General features: G+C 40.6%; 1 protein-coding gene across 4 annotated transcripts in view; it reads left to right on the top strand.

The window, feature by feature from the left end:
- JAKMIP3 (Janus kinase and microtubule interacting protein 3) overlaps window positions 1-20459 on the top strand; it is a 62273-nt gene extending 41814 nt beyond the window's left edge. For 2 of the 4 annotated variants that reach the window (XM_018553690.1, XM_018553688.1), the window contains 10 exons: window positions 2261-2323; window positions 3364-3462; window positions 4670-4768; window positions 4852-4905; window positions 9633-9698; window positions 12792-12860; window positions 13919-13996; window positions 16777-16980; window positions 19679-19744; window positions 20409-20459. In XM_018553690.1, the coding sequence (XP_018409192.1) occupies window positions 2261-2323; window positions 3364-3462; window positions 4670-4768; window positions 4852-4905; window positions 9633-9698; window positions 12792-12860; window positions 13919-13996; window positions 16777-16980; window positions 19679-19744; window positions 20409-20459 (849 nt within the window). Of the gene's footprint in view, window positions 1-2260; window positions 2324-3363; window positions 3463-4669; window positions 4769-4851; window positions 4912-9632; window positions 9699-12791; window positions 12861-13918; window positions 13997-16776; window positions 16981-19678; window positions 19745-20408 lie in introns of all 4 variants that reach the window. The other 2 variants (XM_018553689.1, XM_018553687.1) reach the window with 1 other exon arrangement.
- The last annotated feature ends 1635 nt before the right edge of the window (window positions 20460-22094 follow it).

Below are 22094 nucleotides of genomic sequence, written 5' to 3'. Positions count from 1 at the left end.
CTAGATTTGTTTTCGATATAACTAAAGTAAACTGAAATACTTTATCATGTGCTCTTAGCCATTGTAATTTGCTCTGTCATAGTAAACAGACATGTTAGGGTCTATTGACAGAAAGGGTGGTTGTTTTTCTTGGGTTTTGTTTTGAGGGTATTGTAGTGGTATAGTATTTGTATTGTAGTGTAGAGTATTTTATTTTCAGATCCGCTTTATGAGGCATCGATGAACATTCTTTTTTTTTTTTTGCTGCTCAATTCTGTTGCCTTTCTCCTCAGGAACCGTGTGTAATTTTCTGTACATCAAGTGCTGATGTTGTCCATTCTCTTGATTGCCTCCTTGTTTTAAACTATAGACACTATGACCCAGGCATGCCTGAATTCCTGCATTGATGTGCATACAATATCAGAGCAATTAGAATGAAAACATGCCTGTGATCAAAGCTTTCTAAATGATTCTGCCGTGCTCAGTCTTTGTTTTCTACTTGTACAATCTCAAAGCTAAGAAACTCAACGGGGAAGAAAATATCAAAAGGTTGGAATTTGAGGTGGATTTGCATATAAAAATAACTGCAGTATAAAATGATCTTGATACACTGTTTATGTAAGCTGTTAGGGAGTATTCGGTTGGGCGGTTTGCTTCCCAAGGACAACCTGATATAACATAAAAAACCCTCTGTATTGTCGTCATCCGTTCTTACAAAACACATGTGTGGCTGTGTACACTTTCAGTTGTCTCTCTTTTTAGTCTGATGTTCAGATAACTATGAAAAGGTTCTATTTACCTACCAAAAGTGTTATTCTGCACTAAAACCTTCATCCTATCTCTTCAAACCTCTTATTTTAAAAAGCAAATATAAAGGAAAAGTAATGGTGAAAACACTATTCTGGGTTTAACCAATCACTTTTGGTATATAAATTATTATTTTTTTCTCATCTGAATTTTCATTACCAATAAGAAGAGTGACAATAGTACAAAACTGTACACTACAAACTCGTATAAAATCAGCGTATAACAAAGTAGTACAGTGTCGTTCATGACAATCTGACAGGATGATAATTGCATAAAAATAAGCTCTAAAAATGACACAGTAGGTTAGCCTATTCTGGGTTCATTTTGGTACATCTGGGAGACGAGCTGGTGAGGTTTCAGGTAAATCGGGTAGATAAAGAGGAAGTATGGCATATAAATTCTTAATGGTCCACATAACTGGGGTTGCCATTGCCTAAATACATTGTTCTGGAAGGTGTTCCTCTTTTTCATCTCAGAAAATTGGTTGTAAATGCTTTATGGTGTAAGAACTCTACAATACTTTTTTGAGTTTATTTAGTGTAATCCTTGAGTAGCACCCTAGGGGGGACTACACATGATACCACTGAAACATTGACAATATACTGCATTTGAGGACCACTATAGTAAACAATATTGTATTCTGGTTCAGGTATGGGTTAATACCTCTAATAATAGTATTCAGTATAAGAATTCCTTCGTTTATTTCACATGGCTGTTTAAAATTTTCTTTACATTTATATCTAGGCTAAAGTTAGCCATACAAGGAGCCAATTTCGGCCGCATTTTAACCCATTGCCAGCCTCCTGCCCAACATCCCTCAATCTGAAAATCAAAGGAGCCAGGCAGAAAAGTGTCAGCCAAACTATGACTGCAGCCACTGTTTGGGGATTGGGACAGCAGCACAACCGCTGCTGTCAGAATACAGTAGCACAGCAGAGGTTGATTGCTCTACCCATTCTGTTTAACGCAGATGGAGTAATGTACTAGTAACTATAGACAACTTATGTCCAAAGTTCCGGTCCTTGGCAGGGTACTGATTATGCTGGCAGCTCTTCTGCTACCACTCCCTGACATAGACATACTTTATTTTAGGATTAATGACTTTTGGGAGGCAGCCAGAGAGCCCCTTCAAAGTTTTGCTGTGGGCCCCAGAATCTGCAGTTATACCCCTGTGTAATCTGTTTTTCTCTGGACTAAATTCACTACTGCAGTGTATATAAAGCTGACCATACAATGCTGGAAATTTGAGCAGTGTGTGGCCCCATCAGCAGCTGCTGGTAGTGTGGATGGGCGAATCAACAGGTAAAGACAATTCCCACATGTGTACATACATTATAATGTGTCTGTGTGTGTGTGTGTGTGTGTGTGTGTGTGTGTGTGTGTGTGTGTGTACATAAATATTTTCTCATAGGTAACATTATAAATATTATACTCATTCTTTTTTGTAACATGCTTCTTTTCCTTGTTTGTGAAGGACATGAAATGGATTGAGGAGAAGCAAGCACTTTACAAGAGGAATCAAGAGCTGCTAGACAAAGTAAGACTTGACACTGAAATAATGCAACAAGGCATTTCAATCTTTGCACAGCACCACAAAGGACTCAGCAGAAACCAGTTGGAATTTAGAATAGAGTAGTGCTGGACCAGCAGGAGTAGAAATCGGTTTAGATATAAATCCGAACAAATGGAGGATGTACTCCTTGAAGGCGATAACCTGTAATAACAGTATGTGTGTAGTGTATGAACCTGGTTATGGTCCAAGGCTGCTGCCTTTTTTGGTCACGATAGGGGTGATCGCTCAACAGAAGACTAAATTCTGGACGTCATCAACCATATTCGGTTGACCACATTGACTATATTTCATCAAATGTACCACAGCTCAGTGTGGATAGGAGGACCTAAAAATGATCGCCTTAATTCAAGGTTTGTTTAGGTTGTTTATTTGAATGGAAATGTCAGATACAGCCAACTTTTTTTGGGGAATTAGACTTCCCCTTCCTCTGGGCTTGAGCAGCAATAGGTAGTGAGTTCAGAAAAAGATGTACATTGTAGCCTGAATTATGGCCGGATGAGCGTGAACTATTTGCAATGGACACTGGATCTGAGATGACCTTTTTGATGGCCAAGAGGCTCTCCTAACCACACATACATAAACCAAGTAGAACTCACTGCTCTCTATAAAATGCTGGAAATGGCCTATGTTAGTTTCTGTGAGTTTCAGCTCTTCATAAATCTTTGCACACATTCATAAAGCTACACTGTCTACATAGTTAAATAAGGGTATGGATTGCTATGGTTTGGGACTAATATGTCCTCATTGATCAGAAGGTCTAAAGAATGACCTGCAGTGGTTGCCTGAGGAGCCAGATTCCTGGTTTCAGTCTTTCAGTGTTGCATTGGAACATGGAAGTGAACCTTAGCTTGCTATGGCAAGAACAATAGTTCTTTCTATAGATTGCTTGATAAACAAGACCAAATGTTAAAAGGATAAGAATATTACTTTGTGCATTGTGGCCACTACATACACAGTCCCATAGTACTTGCATATTATAAGATTAATTGCCCTCTCCACTGCAGATTAAGCAAATGGAGATTGATGAAGCCAAACTGAAACATGACGTCCAAGATGCAAAGGACCAGAATGAGCTGCTAGAGTTCCGAATCCTGGAGCTCGAAGTAAGTAAATAAACAATTTCTATATGCAAATAGGTTGTTCACTTTGTGAGGGAATTTTCTCTTAGCTTAGTTAACTTTGAAGAGATTACCCAATGACGTGCAAAGAAAATAAAAAAACAATAGTTTTGTTTGCACATGATTGGATAGGAAGTTAACAGAGATTCACCCTATTCACTAAACTAAGCTAACATTTCTTGCAATGAGAACAATCTATTTGCCTTTAGTAAATCAATATCACTATATGGAAATCATATTATCAATATATTTGTTTATTATGTGTAATTTAAAAAAATGTTTAGCCATAGTTGTCTATTAATATCTGTCTTACTCTACAAGGGCATTTAAGGGCTAGTTCACCAATATTTTAGTCATAGTTGGATTCTGGTGGGTTAGCTCATTCCCGGGATTATGATATGTCTTGGATACTCTAGCAAGATCTCCCTACCATATTTCCATCCTTTCCAGCCCAACTGTAAAATTTTGGGTGTTCATGTCAAGCTGTTCTAGCTCCTACTATGACATTCTCTATGTGAATCCAGCAAGGAGAGTGGGGGCCCTTCACAAGGGGTGCAACAGGCATGCCGACCCAGGAGGAAAAGTGCAGGGATCTCAGCAATATAATCCCTGAGACATATAAGAAATTATTGGTTGGTTTATCATCTATCAAAATTTGCAATGTCAATTTTGGGTGGGTGCACCCTTTATTAAAGGCTAAGGGGTCTATTCACGAAGCTGCCGAGGGCAGCCGAGTGAATGACCGATCTGAAGTAAAGTGAGCCAAACACTGCTCAGCATGTTTGGCCGACCCGAAGTGCAGAAGGAGTTCGACTCAGCCGATCCAACATCTGGATCGGCTGAGCCGAACCTCCGGCAGGCTACTCACTGCTGTTCGGGAAAGATCTCTACTGAACCGAAGGGGTCCTGGGGCCGAAGCTAGCCGAAGTATCGGCCGAAGCTACGGCCAGATCCTTCGGAAGCTTCGTGAATAGACCCATAAGTTTACCTTTCTGACCATGCTTCATGTTACAACCATATTAAGGGTGCAACATGAAACATGGACACGTCACAACATGTTCTGATTGCGGATGCAACGCTTTACTGGCTCCAATGCAGTAAAATAATACATGCAAATTTTTTCTTTTATGAAGAAGTGCGTAAAGTGTAAAGTGGACTTTACCTTTAAATAACATGTCCTATGTCTTCTCAGGAGCGAGAACGGAGGTCACCTGCCATTAATTTCCACCTCATCCCCTTTCCAGAAGGGAAGAGCCCCCTGCAGGTCTATTGTGAAGCTGAAGGGGTCAAAGTAAGTAGAGTGTTGCCTCCTCTGCATGGACCAAACATTCTAGAGTGCCATTTCCACTGACAAGTTTGATCCGTCTTCTCTAGGACATCATGGTTTGTGAGCTGATGAGAAAGCTGGACATCCTAGGGGATAACGCCGTAAGTGTATGTTCACTTTCTAAATTGTGCATGTTCTAGCGGCTTCATGTGTCGCACACACAAACACAATCTGCTGTAACAGGTGGAGCGTACTGACTGAACGCAAGCTAGTGACTTCTGATAGTACAACATTGTGGCATTTCACAATCTGCCCGGGTCCTACTCATCTTCCTGGAAACGGCATTCTGCTCCATTGCTTATCTTCTGCTCAACACAATACTGCTACAAAAGTGTACCATCTGCCTTATTATATTTCAATCAACAACATACAATATACTGGATGTTGTTGATTTGGAGATCATATACAGTGAAGTTGGTGGTTAGGGAAAGTTTTTTTTTTTAAATGAGGATTTCAAGGTGTTCACAGTGTGCATTAGAAGTTGCAGCAACTCATTTCCTGGCTGGAGGATATCAAGTAGGGATGCACCGATACCCGTTTTTCGGTATCGAGTATGAATACCGGTTCTTGTTTTCAGTACTCGCCGATACCGAGTACCCAGACCGGTCCTGTGTGCCCCGATTATCAGGAAGCCTGGGAAGCCGGTGTTCTATCGAAAGAACACCGACTTCACGTGCCGAGACTGCCTGCCTTCCTGATCAATCAGGAAGCCGGGTGGCTGGTCATGAGGTGCCGTCCGGCTTCCTGATTGGCTAGGAAGCCGGCTTCACTTGTTGCTAGGTAGCTGGGCTTCTTGACCAATCAGGAAGCCAGGAGATGGGTCATGACGTGTCACTCAGCTTCCTGATTGGTTAGGAAGCCAGGCTGCCTAGCAACAAGTGAAGCCAGCTTCCTGGCCAATCAGGAAGACGGGAGGCGGGTCATAACTCACCACCCGGCTTCCTGATTTGAAAGAAAGCCGGCTCCATGCTCCCTCAACACTCCTGGCAGAGGGTATTGGAGGTCAGTTTTAGAGCATTTGGGCAAGTACGAGTACTCGCCCAAATACTCTGTATGGACGTACTAGTATTGGTATCGGTGCATCCCTGATATCAAGCATCATCTAGCTCTTTCCTCTCCAGCCTGGCTCTCCCTGGCCCAGAGACCGAAGTTAAGTGAGAAAATTAAAAAATAATATAAAAGCATCATTCAAAACCCTAGTAAAGCATCTGCCTCAATTTTCCTCTTATGTTTATTAATATAGAACAGGAGCTCTTTTCAATTAAGATTCCACAAAAAGCATGAAAACTTAGTCTTGAATGAAGCTATCTGTGTAGAACCCAGTTTCCAGCTACCTTGGAATATGTAGTGCATTACTCATACGCAGTGGGGAAGCTAGATTATTCTGTCAGCCGGTGCAAAGGCTCAGAATTGCCCCTCCCCCCAAGGGAGAAGTTCTCCATCCACACACCCAGTGTCACCCATCCTAAAGAAGTGGCACCCAGGGCACATGCCCCAAAAGCCCCCCCCACTGATCAGTTGCATTCTTCAGTCTGCTGTAGAGTGATGATGTCTTCACCCTCCTCTCTCTATCCAGAATGGTATTTCTTCAGTTAACCAGCATACTGTCCTGTGACTGACTACTGACAATATGCAGATAAGTAGAGAAAACAAAGAGTGAAAGGGAGCACGCAGAGACCTCCCTAGATCTCAGCAACTGAATAGTCAGAATAGACTTTTGTAGGCTTGCAATGAAAAGAAAGAGCTATTCGGAGAGTCCATTGTCCTTTTAGGATTAGTAAATAGAATGGCTGCCATTAAACCATTATGGTCTACGAAAAAAAATGGTCTATACCTTGTTGAGGCAAGCTTAAGAGGAATTGAGCCTTAGGCTATTAGTACTTATGCCGACCAGAAGAGAGCTTGATAGTGGTTGAGAGAAAGACTAGTGGGGGAAGGATTAGTGGGACTTGTAGGTGTTCTGGACACTTGCTGTGACCTGTGCTGTCTTACAATAGTCATATTTACTCAGGAAGAGGGGAACAGCCAAACACAATGGGGAAATGGGGGAAGACATTTATGTGTTCTGGACACTGGCTGTGACCAGACTATTACTACAGACATATTTACTCAGTAAGAATTGGAACAGCCAAACACTGGGCTCCAACACATTTGGCACATGGAACACTGATTTCTGCCAAAGCATCATTCAAGTTGTGGGGTTTCAACTTTTCAGGTTAAAAACAGCGGTTTTAGTTAAATACCGTACATCTACAAATACATTCGGAAGCCACATTGCCACATGAAAGCAGTTCTAGTAAGTGTGGTCCCTAACTCTACGCTATTAGAGTTTCCCAACTATGGGACATACTGTATATAGCAATGCACAAACAGAGAGCATGCTCATCTGGAGCCTGTGCCATTCTCCTAAAAGGTACTGCTACACACCAGAAGCCTACACATGACCTTGACAGGTCAGCTGAAGACTTCCAGTGTGTTCTGCGCCAAATAAAAAACAAAAACAACAAATATGGCAGCCACTCAGATCTGTTTAAAACTAGCAAAAAGTGTAAGGTGCACATGGGTAGGGCAGTATACAAAACAGCGCAAAAGTTCCACGATCTACACCACATAATTTGTTCAGAATATGAGTTTGTCGATATTGACACAGGGGTGTTCAGTATTGCACCACGAAGATGATGGCACAGGACATTCAAGCTCATGGTTGTCTACACCTAATAAACTATTGACCCAACTATATATATTGACCCCACCAAGTGAAGTGGTGCCACACCCCGAAAAGTCACAACCCAACAGACCAACTTCTTAGTAATGGGGCTTTTTAGGTGCCATAAGCACAATAAAGAAATATTTTCTCTTATTATAGATGCTATATAAAAACAATCATTAACAACAGCCATATAATGACATGGTGAGTATGTTACAACAAATCCACATTTTTATCTCATAACTAACTGCTTTGTGCTTAGCCAGATACCTTCCTGGGCCACCTAGAACATATCCCACATTAATGTGGGATGGGATATCAACCCAGCACCGCAGCAGTGAGGAGGCATGAGCCAGGTTGATATCCCACAGTGAATTGTACGATGTATGTCTCACAACTCACTTTAGGGAACCGTGCTTGGAACATCCACTGCTTCCTCTTTTGCCCACAGCTGATTGCTGGGTGGTCCGGCTCTCTCAGCCTTATGCCTGTGATGCCGTAAGGTGCGGAGCCATTCTCTCTGTGTATGTGGATTTCTTTTTGTACTGCATAGATATTATCATGCTACAACCTCCATTCTTCCTGAAGAAGAGCCAGCTAAAAGAAAAGAAGACTGGGTCAACCTCATCTATTTACAATTTAAGGACTTGGCTGTTATTGGTTGACATGTATGAACATTATATAGATATGTTCTAGGTGGTCCAGGGATGTATCCAGCTATGCACAAAACAGTTGGTGGTGAGATAAAAATGTGGATTTGATGTAACATACTTACCATGTTATTATATAACTGATTTTAATGATTTTTTTATACAGCATCTTAATAAAATAAGACTTTTGAGAGAAAATATTTCTTTATTGTATTTGTGGCACCTAAAAAGCCCCATTACTAAGTAGTTGATCTGTTTGGTTGCACCTAATAAACTCTATGCACTGCAACATAATAGTTTATGTGGAATGCAATGCACCACAATCAGATGTGGCATGCAAGAGTTTGCATTCTTCTACACCCACTAGTCAGTTTAATGTTTAATGGGCCCACAGTCCCCCAACTGGTGCTTAATAGCCTCTGACTGTGATCACATAATATAGCAGTGCTGCTTAAATGCTGATTTGTAATGCAGCATTGCCACCCTCTGCTCCTAACTGTGAGAGGCAGAGACGACAGAACGTTACACTGTGCAGAAGAACATTGCTGGATCTGAGAAAAACGCAATGATCAAAGCACGAGCACTTGTTCACCAATACTTAAAATATATATTGGTTAGGAAAGAATTAAATAGATTATTTCACATAATAAATAATAAAAATAATAAGTGCAATGATTGGCATTAAATATAAAATACGACCTCATCTTTGCATGCCAACAGTGCCGAGACTTCTAAATCAAATCCAGAAACAAAAATGTATTGATTGAAGCTAGCCTGACGTGATCAGATTTTAATTAATTTACTGCCTTGGATCTCATTTAAACAACAGCTCCAGGCAAAAAGTCTGCCAGTGAAAACATCCCTTTAGCTCAGTTTAATAAACCCTTTCAGTAAGACTCCAATGTATGCTGGCGTGTGCTTCTGGGTGGAGCTACAGTCATGTGTTTCATGATCTGAGCCATGGTGACTTCTTCCTACGCTCCATCGGGTGTAGGCTTGCCTGCAGTGGACTCCATATTAATTGGAAAGATAGTCTAAAAAAGGTGAAAGCCACTGCCATGCTCTCTGTTTGGAAACCCACAATGCTCAGTACTATACGCTAAATATATATATGCAAAATAAAGATTTTATATATAAGTATACGTTTATAGTATAAAAACTATAAAACATCCATTTAAAAAAATTAATACTTGAAAACAATTAAAATAAAATTGCAACCAAGCAAATATAGTATATTTATAATTTACCATCAACCAAGGTAAGGTCTGCTGCATAAAACACGTTCCTTCTATCAGTCAGAACACTTCACGTGGATCTGCTGTAAGCTTTCTGTAGAACTGCGACAGATGACTTACCAGTGGATGACAAAGGACTGTGATCTCATGCTTCGCTTCATTGTAAAGCTTTGTGTATCTGGAGGTTATTGTTTTATTGCTTTGCTCTAACTACTTTCATCCTATTTTGGGTGCAGAATTTGACAAATGACGAGCAAGTGGTTGTCATTCAGGCAAGAACTGTCCTGAACCTGGCTGAAAAGGTAGGTGAAGGTATAAGCCAAGTAAATCTGCTTTATGTGTCTAGTTGAATCATTGTAACCGAAATACATGTTTAAGTAGAACTGAAGCCAACACTTTTTTTCAGTTTTGTATAGATGGTTATCGGGATGGGGGTGAGGGAAGCCCTGGCAGCTTTTATCTTCCATCTGTGTCCCATTGGGGAGATTTTTCTTCACTTCCTGTCCGATAGCCACAAGAGGAAGTGAGAGCAAATCTCCCCAAAGTGAGGGAAATCTCCAGTGGGTCACCAGTACTAGTGTACCCAATTGTTTGGTAAAATATAAAACATGGGGTCGATTCAGGTAAATATATTCCAAACATTTTAATTTGACGATATAATATGGGTAAAAGACATACTCACAAAAGGACTTGAAAAACAGGCATATAATGTGTATCGGCAAACACAGACAGCAAGATCACAGGATACGAATTCGGCCGAACAAACTCCATAGCCCTCTTAGTTGTTCACGTGTTTCAGAGGACACGCCTCCTTCCTCAGAACCAATGGATGAGATCTCTGTGACTCTCCATGAAGAATATAATGATGGCCATTAAAACGATTTCACATGATGGAGGCGCTCTCTTTCTCTTTTTATTTCAGTTTTTGTGGTCATCCCAGACCAGTGTGAGCAGCCTTCAGTGTGCACCATTACATCTCCTTACACAGGTCTTGAGGCCGGTGCCGGTGATATTAACTCTTTCTATATTCCAAACATGTCAAGCTTGGTAAAAAATACAATACCCCAAATGTCCCATAGGCAATGCTTTAAAAGCTTTTAGCGCTTATCATTTTAGTGGTAACAGTGATTGATGGCCCTAGAATTATTTATCTCACTTTGACTTCACAGTTATATGTAACATGTGTGGCGCAGTCCTCGTTTTCACACGGAGGCGCACCAGACACTTGTTTGCATCTGTGTGTACGTGGGGGCGGGGGACTTTACAAAATGTTTTTGTGTGTTTTTAAAAAACAAATTATTTGTGAATTGAATTTTGTATTTTTTTTTATACTTAACTTTATTGCTATCACATAGAGAGCTAACAAGCCTCCTATGTGATAGCACAGATACAGTGACAGGTCCTCTTTATGGAGATATCAGGGGTCTATTAGACCACTAATGTCACCTATAGACTCCAAAGAAGCTGATGAAGCAAAAATCGTGCTAGAGCAGCCAAAGAAACTACACACTGAAACCTTAAGTGATGTAATACACAGCAGTTCCGCTGTCAGTGAGTGGAGGGTAGATGAGCTAGTGGAAGTGTACTGATCTCCCTCCAGTCAAAGTAAAAAGAACTGCCGTGCCGGGCCCGGGCCGCACGGAGGACAGTGGAACTCGGGATAGCCAGCAGTGGCGAAGGGATGGTGCACACTCCCCAGCATGATACAAGCGATCAGGCGGCCCTATAGCCACCCCAACACTTGTTTATGATTGCCACTACTGCAGCAGCCATGATCTTGGTATAACTGCTTCAGGATGCCGCTATTCATCTACATACGGCGATCCTGAAGTGTATTTCCACTTTTGCTACCAAACTTGGATAACATCTACTTTATATTTTGTACATGTTCCCATTCACAGAGCATAAGTTAAAAAAATTGCTGCTCACCATTTTACTTTTCTGAAAATTCCCAAACCTAAATTTTCACTGCTATATAATGTGCTAGAAGGGGGCTGAGGAGGTGCTGTTTACTATAATTAACTCTGTCTGTACTTTCGTGGCAGATCTCATTGTCAGTTGTAAATTAGATTTGAACACTCCATCTTAACAAAGGGTTAAAGATCACAGGGCTTGTGTTCTGCATTGTATGCTTATGGGAGTAAACTCAGTCTGTGCTCACTGTGTCCCCCTCCACTTTCACTTTCAAAGTGAAGTCCTGCTCCAAAGAAACAGCTAGAGAGGTATATTTGTAAAACATATTTCTAGATATACTGTGTGGATGAGAAGACTTGAAAACATACAGATGACTTTACTCAAATTTGACTGTAAAAGTGGAAATACACTTTAAATATTGCACCATGTGGTAAGCAGGGGCAGCACAGTGATGTAGTGGTTAGCACTTCTGTTTTATAGCACTGGGGGTCCCTAGTTTGAATCCCAGCCAGGTCACTATCTGTAAGGAGTTTGCATGTTTTCCCTGTGCTTGGCTCCTGTCTAAATTGGCCCTCATATGTATGCATGTAAGATCAGGACCTTAGAGTGTAAGCTCCTTGGGGGCAGGGACTGATGTGTGTGTGCAGAGTGCTGTGTAAAATGTTGGTGCTATATATATACCAATAATAGATCATTGCTGCCTGAGATTCTTATTCAGAGCCTATATAGCTCAATTACTGCAGCTTTCAGATTCCTTTGATCGGACTATATGGGCAGATGAGCTTTATACTGTAAAATGTAAAGGGTTTCTGGTGCTGTAAAGTTTCACATTATTTGCTCATAGGTGAGCCCTATAATAAGTCTATAATACAGTAAACAATGGGTCATCTAAAGAAGATATAAACCCCTATGTCTGCTTTCCTCAAGTGTTCATCATCAGTGTGTAGAGTGCCTTGAAATGATTGCCCCTTAACTGAAACGCATCAGCCCTTTTCACAAGCACTTCCTGTGCTGCCTTTACACTTATGGAGCCACAGAAATACACTTCTTATGAGCACTGGTAGGCAGAAAATTTGGTGATTATTTATTGGATTCTTTTGCAGGTTTAAAATGTTTACTATAGGGACAGGATCAGTGTAAAAACCAAAAATGGCAACTGAAGAAGAGGGAGCCCTAATCTCCCCAAAACGCGTTGGATATGCTTTATATCATGCACTCATAAAGTGGTCATTGTTCTTCAGCTGCCTGAATACCCAAACAGTGACTACATCTTATTATGCAGTCACTATTTGGCTGACAATTTTCCATCCAGAGCCTTCAATTTTTGTAATCGAAGTTTGTCTTGTCATGCGGTATCAACCCATGGCAGGAATTGGTCGAATTTCGAGCCATTTATGTTTAGCTTTTCAATCAATGATTATCTCTACAATACTAAATTGATGTTTTTTAATTTTTGGCTGATACACTTTTATCACTTTTAGTGGCTTCAGCAAATTGAGGTGACAGAGTCTGCTCTACAGCAAAAGATGGTGGACCTGGAGAATGAAAAGGTAATACTGACCGTATACTTTGTTATCAGGAGGTAGAATGTTAAAGGAGGTAGAATGTATCCCTCCACTGGCTTCCAATCGCCCAACGGATGAAATTCAAAATATTAACAACCACTTACATAGCCATCCACAACCCTGCCCCCGGCTATATCTCAAACCTTGTCTCAAAGTATCACCATAACCGCCCCTTCCGCACTTACAAAGACCTCCAGCTTTCCAGCTACCATGTCAACTCCTCCCAATGCCCGCCTCCAGGACCTCCCTAGAGTCTCTCCCATCCTATGGAACTCTTAACCCCAACCTGTCCGTCTATCTCCCACTCTGACTGCCTTTAGGCGATCCCTTAAGACTCATCTCTTCAGGGAAGCCTATCCCACCTCAACCTAACCACTGAACCATCACGTTCTCAACCAATTCATCCCCACACAGCTACCTCCTCATGTATCACTTGCCCCTCCCATTTAGATTGTAAGCCCTCAGGGGCAGGACCCTCCTTACCATCATGTCTTGTATTGTGATTGTAATGATGGCGCCATATAAATCCTGTATAATAATAATAAAGGGAATGTAGGGATTTTACAATGTCTATTTAGATATACAAGTCAAAATGATGTAAAACTTACCAGCAAGTGTATAAATAATTTAACTACATTATAATTATGTAGTTAAACATTATACATGTATAATTATACATGTACATTGGAGAAGCCATATTTTCTCATGACATATCCATGGACCTGATTACGCAATCTTGCAATGGTTGTGATTTACTTCTCCTTATAATGCAAGTTTATGGGTTGACAGACATAGTAAAAACAATACACTGAGTGTCAGCAGCAAGCAGGGTGATTGCACTGAGCCAATGAGAGCTCCCTCTAGTGGCCAGACTAAAAGTATCCTAATTTAATACATTAATAAAAATATGAATGAGCAAGCGTATAAAACATTAAAAACTATAACTGCAGTAATAACTCATTATATTTGTTCACTAAAAATAAGCTATGCTTTCATGTTAAAAGAGGCTATTAGTAGTGGTTTTATTGTACCTTTCTATTCAGGAACTGTTCACAAGGCAGAAGGGATATTTGGAGGAAGAGCTTGACTACAGGAAGAAATCATTGGATCAGGCTCTCAAGGTAACTGTAGCATCTTATAAGTATATATTTCCATCTTATGGCATTCGTGGGAAGGGAGCTGTATATGGACTTTAGATTTTAAGGAACCTGCCATGATGGCTCTTACTGGGAGGGTTGGAAGAAGACACCCCCAATATTTCCTTGGTTACAAACAAACGTTAATTTTCTGACCGTTTAAGAAAACACAAACGCAGTGCTTCGCCCAGCACTAATCGTCTAATAGTAATTACTTGCTACAACCTCTGGGGTAGACACGCAAATTCTGCCAGAGGTTGAAGCAAGTGGTGCACTCCTCCTGTATATTGTTAGGCGATTTATACTTAAGCTGGTCAAAAACCAGTAGAATTTCATGTGAACTAAAATCTAAAAAATCGTTCATCAGAGCATTTTATCTTGCTATCGTTGAGTCAACTAATTTTGTTGGGGAACCCTTCAAATTCAATCCAGACCGGCTACTTGAATGGAATCTTAGACATTTTAAACAGGTTTCTTTTGTGCCCAGCACCTACACCTTACAATATGTATGACCTGAAATCACATTCATGGTTAGAATTTCATTTGTTTATATGAGAAACAAGAAAGATTGTCCATCCTGAGCCTTCAACTTGTCTCATCCATATGGTCAAAAAGAATTGTCGGTTTGCCCCCAGTAAACATTGGAAGATCCACCAAATGTTCTGAAAATGAATTTTACAGTGCTGACAAAAAGTGTATGGCCAGATTTACTGATGGGGAAAGCACCGCACATGTCAGTGTTTATACTTTACACTTTTATACCAAAGCCTGTGGAGGAAGGAGACCACTACTGGGTATATTGCCAATGCTTTTAAGACCAGCTTATTCAGTTAACTAGTCATTTCCATCTGGTGAGTCTGCTTCCACTGTGGTTATATATGTGGTGGTAGAACAGATAGTTGTCTGTTTGAAGAAAAGAAACACCCACTGAGATTGATTGTGCTGCACACTGATTCACACTGTTGTAGATCTGTATTTGGACCATCCACTGTTAGAATTTAATAAAACATTCATTCAAAATCATTAATTGGAGCTTTCAATCTTGCCATCATTGAGTCGCCTAATTTCTTCCAAAAGCCCTTAAAATTTTTGTCTGGACTTTCTACTTGAATAGAACCCCAGATACAGTATATTAAATAGGTTTAGTAGGTTAAATAGGCTTTTGTTCAATACAATATGTATGACTTTCCCCGAACAAAAATCATATTCACTGTTAGCATTTTGTTTGTTCAGGCAAAGAAATTGCTAAACCCTGGCACCCTGGGCACTTGCCCCATGTCTTCTACTGAGTGCTCCGACTCTCCTTTGAGATATAGAGATGATATATTTTATGCATAATCCCGTTTTGGAACATTGTATAATTTATCTACTTGATTATTCTATTATTATTTCTTTTTTTCTAAGCAGTGATAATAATTTGACTGTTATTGCAGTCATGCCATTATAATGGGACATTACAGTTTTAGACCAATTCATTTTTGTTCAGTTAAAAATAATTTATTCGTCTTAGACTACAAAGTGATCATCATGGTATCCTACCCGTCCTATCTAAAACATTATCAACCTATTAACATTTACCTATCAGCATTTTAATATGTGTGACCAGAGGTGCCCCTGGTCTTTTAGGACCCTAGAAGCATCCCTATGTTCAAGTAAGAACCAGAAACAATTTCCAATCCTGCTCTTTCCATCCCACTCACCATTAGAATGAATGCTCCAAAAGTGAACATTTCTGAATGAAATTCTACTGGTGTTTGGCCAGCTTTACCTTCATTATTATACTCCTGGGAGTGAATATTGTGGAGACTGAAGTGAACTTTGGAAGGACCTTTTGGCACCAGTTGCACAATATAAGGACTGGATTTGCACATGATATATATTTGCACATACTGTAATATATGCATAATTATTGTGTTTTTATTTTCTTATTGCTCTAAGCTCTGTTTTATATTGGTTAACATTACCACATGGTGATCACTGAAGAAATAAGGCTCAAGTAGATGAATGTTGTTTTCCAACATTTGACATACGTTTAAAGGCTAAGTTTACCTTTCTGACCCTGATTCATGTTACACCCATATATAGGGTGCAACATGACAACATGAAACATGTTAAGATTGCAACGCCTCCCAACTTTCGCCCCCCCACCCCCCAACTTACCTGAATCACAGGGTTTTTCTCTCTGCAGGCTTTTTTATGAATTTGAATGTAGCACGGATGTGCAAGGCTCCACCCACACAGTCGCATCATACATTCACAGATCCTTTGACAAGATTGCAAGTCCCATCAGCCACAGTGGCAGACTTGACACTTGTGGTCCATTGACACTTCCACCAGTCTATGTTACTGTATGTCCGTACCTCAGTACGAACATGGACGAGAGGAAGAGTTTGCAGGAGTCACTGATCGTGGTTGCAATGCTTTACTGGCTCTAATGCAACAAAATAAATAGTGCATTTATAATTTTTTGCAAAAGGAGGAAGTTCCCTTTAAAACAGACATGAAACGTAGATCGGCAGATCCCCATTTACGTCCAGTAACGTTCCTGTGAGAATAACAATACTGAGGCCACATTTGACCTGCTTTGATTGGATGCAGTGGGTCCACCGAAAAAGCTTTTAAATTGCATGAAAAGCAGTTCCAACTCTGCTGCATTTTTAGTTTGAGCAGCATTGCATTTGACTGACAAAAATCATGGTTGACAGCAATGTTAGTCTACATAAGCCCTAACAGTAGCTATTAGATCAGACTATATTTATCCTTAGCATATCCTGGAGCTGGAGGCCATGCTGTATGATGCATTGCAGCAAGAGGCTGGAGCCAAGATGTATCAGATGCTGTCAGACGAAGAACGAGACAAGCTGAAGAATGCTGTGGAGCAGTGGAAACGCCAGGTGATGAGTGAACTACGAGAGCGAGACGCCCAGATTCTCCGTGAACGCATGGAAATAATTCAGCATGCACAGCAGGTACAAAACTCTACATATTTCTTGACCAAATAGTAATTTACAGAATTGCACCTGTTGGGCTTAAAGGCTAATTGAGAGCAATGTACAGAATGACTGAAATTCTCTGAAGTTCTTTCATTGTGTTCTACTGTTAAATATCTATTTCTATTTGCCATTGGAGCAGCCTTTAAATAGCACTGTGCCATTCAATAAAATACATTGTTTCACCTTCTTCCATCAAAAACTGGGTGTATTCAGTTGAAGGCAAGTGGCTAAGTGGTTAGCACTCGGTCTCACAGTACTGGGTTTCTGAGTTCCTTCACAAAAGATTTATTGAAAAAGCAGGCGTGTAATACAACACAGACATTGTGATAGAAAGACAATACAATCGAAACAAATATTAAAGAGAAACAAAAAATAAAGAACACTCTAAGGACTGATCTGTGACTGCCAATCACTTGGAGAGCTCAAAAAATTTATACAAGTAAGAAATTTATCAGATCAGATGTATACATTTCTATGAGATTACGCGCTGTAAAGAATAATGCAGAGTGAAGACCTAGAAGTACCATCCTGAGATTGGATTTGGGCAGTAAAGAGATTCATTTACACTAGAGTATAAAGAGGAGAAGAAAGTGAAAATAAAAATAAGAAGGAAGAGGAAGAAAGGTGAAAGGAAGAGGTAGGGCAGGGGAAAGAAAAGTCCTGAGTGGCCAAGCCACAAAGAGTTAAAAGACTCAACAAAGTGGAATCAAATTTCAATGGTTGAGAATAAGAAATCCATGGTTGCCAAATTAAAAGAAATTTAGCATGAGTACCTTCCCGTATCGCAGTCAGTTTTACATTGATCATGATTCCAGTTAGTCTATTCTTAACTGCCTGGTTTCGGGGGTCGCCAGGCTTTAGCAACGGTTAATCTTGTGGCAATAAATATATGCTGGACCAACATCCACTCAGTCCAAAGGAGGATGGAGATAGGCTGATTGAGTAAGTCTTCCAGTGGGTTTCTGCAGAACTGTATATGTAGTAATGTGTATATAAAATTATAAACCTGGACTCAAAGTCTAGTCGCTATCAGGCAAGCCCACCAAATATTGGGATTGTTGTTAGTCCACTTTACTATAATTTGAGTTAAAGGGGTTAATTTACTAAAGGCAAATAGGCTATTTACTTTGCAGGGGTATTTTCCCATAGCTTAGTAAATGTGGTGAAAATTGCAAATAACATCCAATCACATGCAAGGGGAAAAAAACTTTGCCATGTAATTGGATGGTGGAGAAGTTTAACCTCATTCAGAAACGTTAAGGCCTCGTTCACACCAGACACAGTGTGTTCCGGGCCGATTCTGGCCAGAACGCACTGCATCGCATTGCGGCCGGCTCACTATGTTGTGGGGCAGGAGGGGGCTTGGTGGTCCATTGAAGTGAATGGCACTCCCTCAGGCCGAAATGAGATTGGCTGTACAGGAATGCAAGGCACATCAATGCTGCGGTCTAGTCCACACAAAATGCTACAAGCACTATTTTTGTTCAGACAGGACCACAGCCATTGATGTGCCTTGCGTTCCCGTGCAGCCGATCGGAGGGCATGGCTATGGTGCCATTCACTTCAATGGATGTCATGCCCCCTCCTGCCCCACAACATAGTGAGCTGGCCGCAATGCGATGCAGTGCGTTCAAGCCAGAATCGGGCCGGAACGCACTGTGTCTGGTGTGAGGCCTAAATTCCCTTGCTAAGTGAACAGTCTCTTTACCTTTAGTAAATCAAACCCAAAGTGTAAAGTAGGGTATACATGGTGTGAATTTCGGTCGGTTCTTGATGAACCCTTCCGTCTGGCATACCGTGATCAGCTGATAGAAGCAGGTTGCAAAATTCTGAGCCACATGGAGCTTGCAGTCAATCAACTGACAGGGGCTGACGGCCACTATCAAAATACAATGAAATCAGCAGGGCATTCCTCCATCCAAGATTGAAAACATTGATGGAAGAATCTGTTATAATTTCTTCATTCAGCCCGCAGGTACAACAAAGAAAATATAACCGCGAATACCCAGCTTAAGTGCAGCCAAAACTTATTTTTGTTTTGTAGTGAGTCGATAGAAATTAGAATCATTGTTGGATTTTTACTACAATCCGCTGCTCTGTGTAAGAGATTTCTCTTCACTTCCTGTTTCATTTCACCAGACAGGAAGTAAAGCAAAATCTGCAATCTGTTCCAAATTTTCTCTTACTTTCTGTCTGGTAAAACTGTGGTCACTGGGACAGGACGTGAGGATAAATCTGTCTAAGGTCATTTGACAGGTCCAATTATCCTGCAGTTGACCTGCTTCTGACCAAGCGGGATTTCCATAGACTTTTGTGAGATGCAAAACCTGTTTGAAGTGAACAAACGCCCATCAACACAGACCCCCAACGGGAGTCCCAGATCATTAAGACTGACCGAGGTTCTAATCCTTCCACTCTTTATCCAAAACTAAAGTAAAAAAGATTTGGTCAGGCATAACCTTTAATGGACTTGCACATTACAGTGTATAGAGTAGAATGTAGTAAGTAATCCATCGAAGGTAGACTTCACTCTTCAGATATATGAAAGATGATTCTGACTGCTCTGAGTTACTGCTTGCCATACTGAATACGATCACTTGTGTTTTTGTCATATTTCATAAATATCTTCCCAAATAATCTTCTGCTGCAATGATTGATCATATTTTGCTTTCAGAGAATCAAAGAGCTAGAAGAGAGATTAGAATTCCAGAGAAGACAGATAAAAGAATTGGAAGAAAAGGTAATCTGGAGTCCTAATTTCATTATTTTGTCATATTGAGGCCGGACATCCTCAGGATGATTTATGTAAGACTGAAGAAAAGTTGTGCGTCTGCTTTCTCCATACAACCAGCCAGATTCCAGTCGTCTTCATACTGTGACATGACATTTAACTGCCTTTAATATTTATGAAACAGATCTGGATTGCTACAATGTATTTTTGATGACATCATTGTAGGTATTAATACAGGTCACTGGACTGACTGACTTGCTCATTTCATTACCATACATTAACTTTCATTATATATCATCAAAAAATATATAATTTAATATAAATGTTTTCTTTCACCAATCAGCTCAATGTTGTTTGTTTATAAAAGTTCCGCTTGGCATTTAGCTGGGCAGGTGCCATCCACAGAACTTCCTATACTCGTCAGCACCATCTAGTAGCACTAGCGAATGGCATTTGTCCGGCTTTACACTGGGTGGAACTTTTTTAAATGGACCCCTAAAAGTCGGTTACCACAAATTATCGTAACATTAGTTTCTGGTGGATGGTTTATTGTGAGGTCTTGGTGTTTAATGTTAGCCCCATACATTGTCCTAATGCTACTGTTATATTGTCTTGACAAAGGGATGTTGCATATTCTAATCTTTGTTTTCTGTTTTTTTTTTCTTTTTTCCAGTTTTTATTTTTGTTTTTATTTTTTTCACTAGCTTTTATCCTATGGTCCTAGATGGTCTGCACATCGTGCCTGGTAAATGTTACATTGTAGCTTCTAACTATGAAATGCTGAGCTTTATTTATTCATTCATTTATACATATATACACACACGCACATACACACATACATACACACACACGCACATACATACATACATACATACATACATACACACACACAAGTACAAATACACATACATACATACATACATACATACACATATACACACACGCACATACACACACACATGCATACACAAGCACACACATATACACACAAACATACATACACAACCACAGATGTATATACGCATACATACATACATACATACATACACACACAAACACACGTATACACACACATACACAAACCTATACATACAAACAGTAATGACATGCTTTCACATGACAAGAGCTGGCCCTTTTCTGATTGAATGTAAAAGAATGCAGTAAATCATAGGCGTGCACACATGTTGTGCCGGGTGTGCCTGGGCACACCTTAATCATCCCAAGCACAACACTGAACCCGCAACAGCGGGCACCGTGTTTTTAGTTACTTAGCTGGTGGAGATATCACAAAGATCTTTGTCAGTGGCTTAGCAATGCAGAGTGCAGCAGCACTTGATACTTACATTTCTCGCATAATACTTGCAGTCCTCTGTGCCTCGAAAGCTGCAAAGGAGTGTGCCCACGGCTTTCCCAGGCTTTCCATCCAATCAGGAAGCCGGGCAGGTGGCCACCTGCCAAGGTTCCCTGCTTAATTACTACACCCCTGCTGGAAGACGTAAGGGACAGTTGAAGAGATGGGAATCTGGGATGCCTCAGGTCTGTGTATGTATGTATTAGGGATGCACTAATACTGATGCTAGTATCACTATCGGTGCCGATATCGAGTATTTGACCAAGTACTCATACTCGCCCAAATACCCCAATACTTACCTCCAATACCGGTGCCGAGGGAGCATGGAGCCGACTTCTTTTCCACTTAGGAAGCTTTTTGGAAGGAAACTGATTGGCTAGGAAGTGGGTTGCACTTTTTGCTAGGCAGCCTGGCTTCCTAACCAATCAGGAAGCCAGGCGGCACGTCATGAATCCCCTGCTGGCTTCTAAATGATCAGGAAGCAAGGCAGCCTCGGGAAGTGAAGCCAGTGTTCTTCAGGAAGCCGGGTGCTGGGTCATGATCTGCTGCGCGGCTTCCTGATAATTGGGGCACGAGGCACCCGTATCAATACTTTTGTGTGCACACCAAATAGGCTGGGCACGACTATGCAGTAAATGTAAATAACCTTTTGTTAATCAACTGAACCAATTGGAATTGTTCAATTTTAGGATGTTTGTTGCCAAGGATTGATTATTAATATTTTTATGACTAATTCTCTTTTCTTTTCAATTCTTTCCTCTTCTCCGTTTCTCCTTCTATTTTTGATTCCATTTTCTGTGTCCTTCATCTCATAATTGTTTCTCTGTGTCTCTCCCTTTGCCTTTTCCCCGTCTCTCCTCTTCAATCCTCAATTCTTTATTTCCATGGCTCCTCTCTATCTCTTTATTCTTTTTTGGCTTTTCGTTCTCTCCTTAACACTCTCACTCAATCTCTGTCTCCTCATCTTCCTCCTCACATCCTTCTCCTTCATCTTGCTTCTTTCACTTC

This window comes from Nanorana parkeri, unplaced genomic scaffold (genome assembly GCF_000935625.1).
Source record: "Nanorana parkeri isolate BGI_ZX_2015 unplaced genomic scaffold, ASM93562v1 scaffold127, whole genome shotgun sequence".
Classification (NCBI taxonomy): Eukaryota; Metazoa; Chordata; class Amphibia; order Anura; family Dicroglossidae; genus Nanorana; species Nanorana parkeri.
This window is presented reverse-complemented; position numbering and strand designations above follow the sequence as displayed.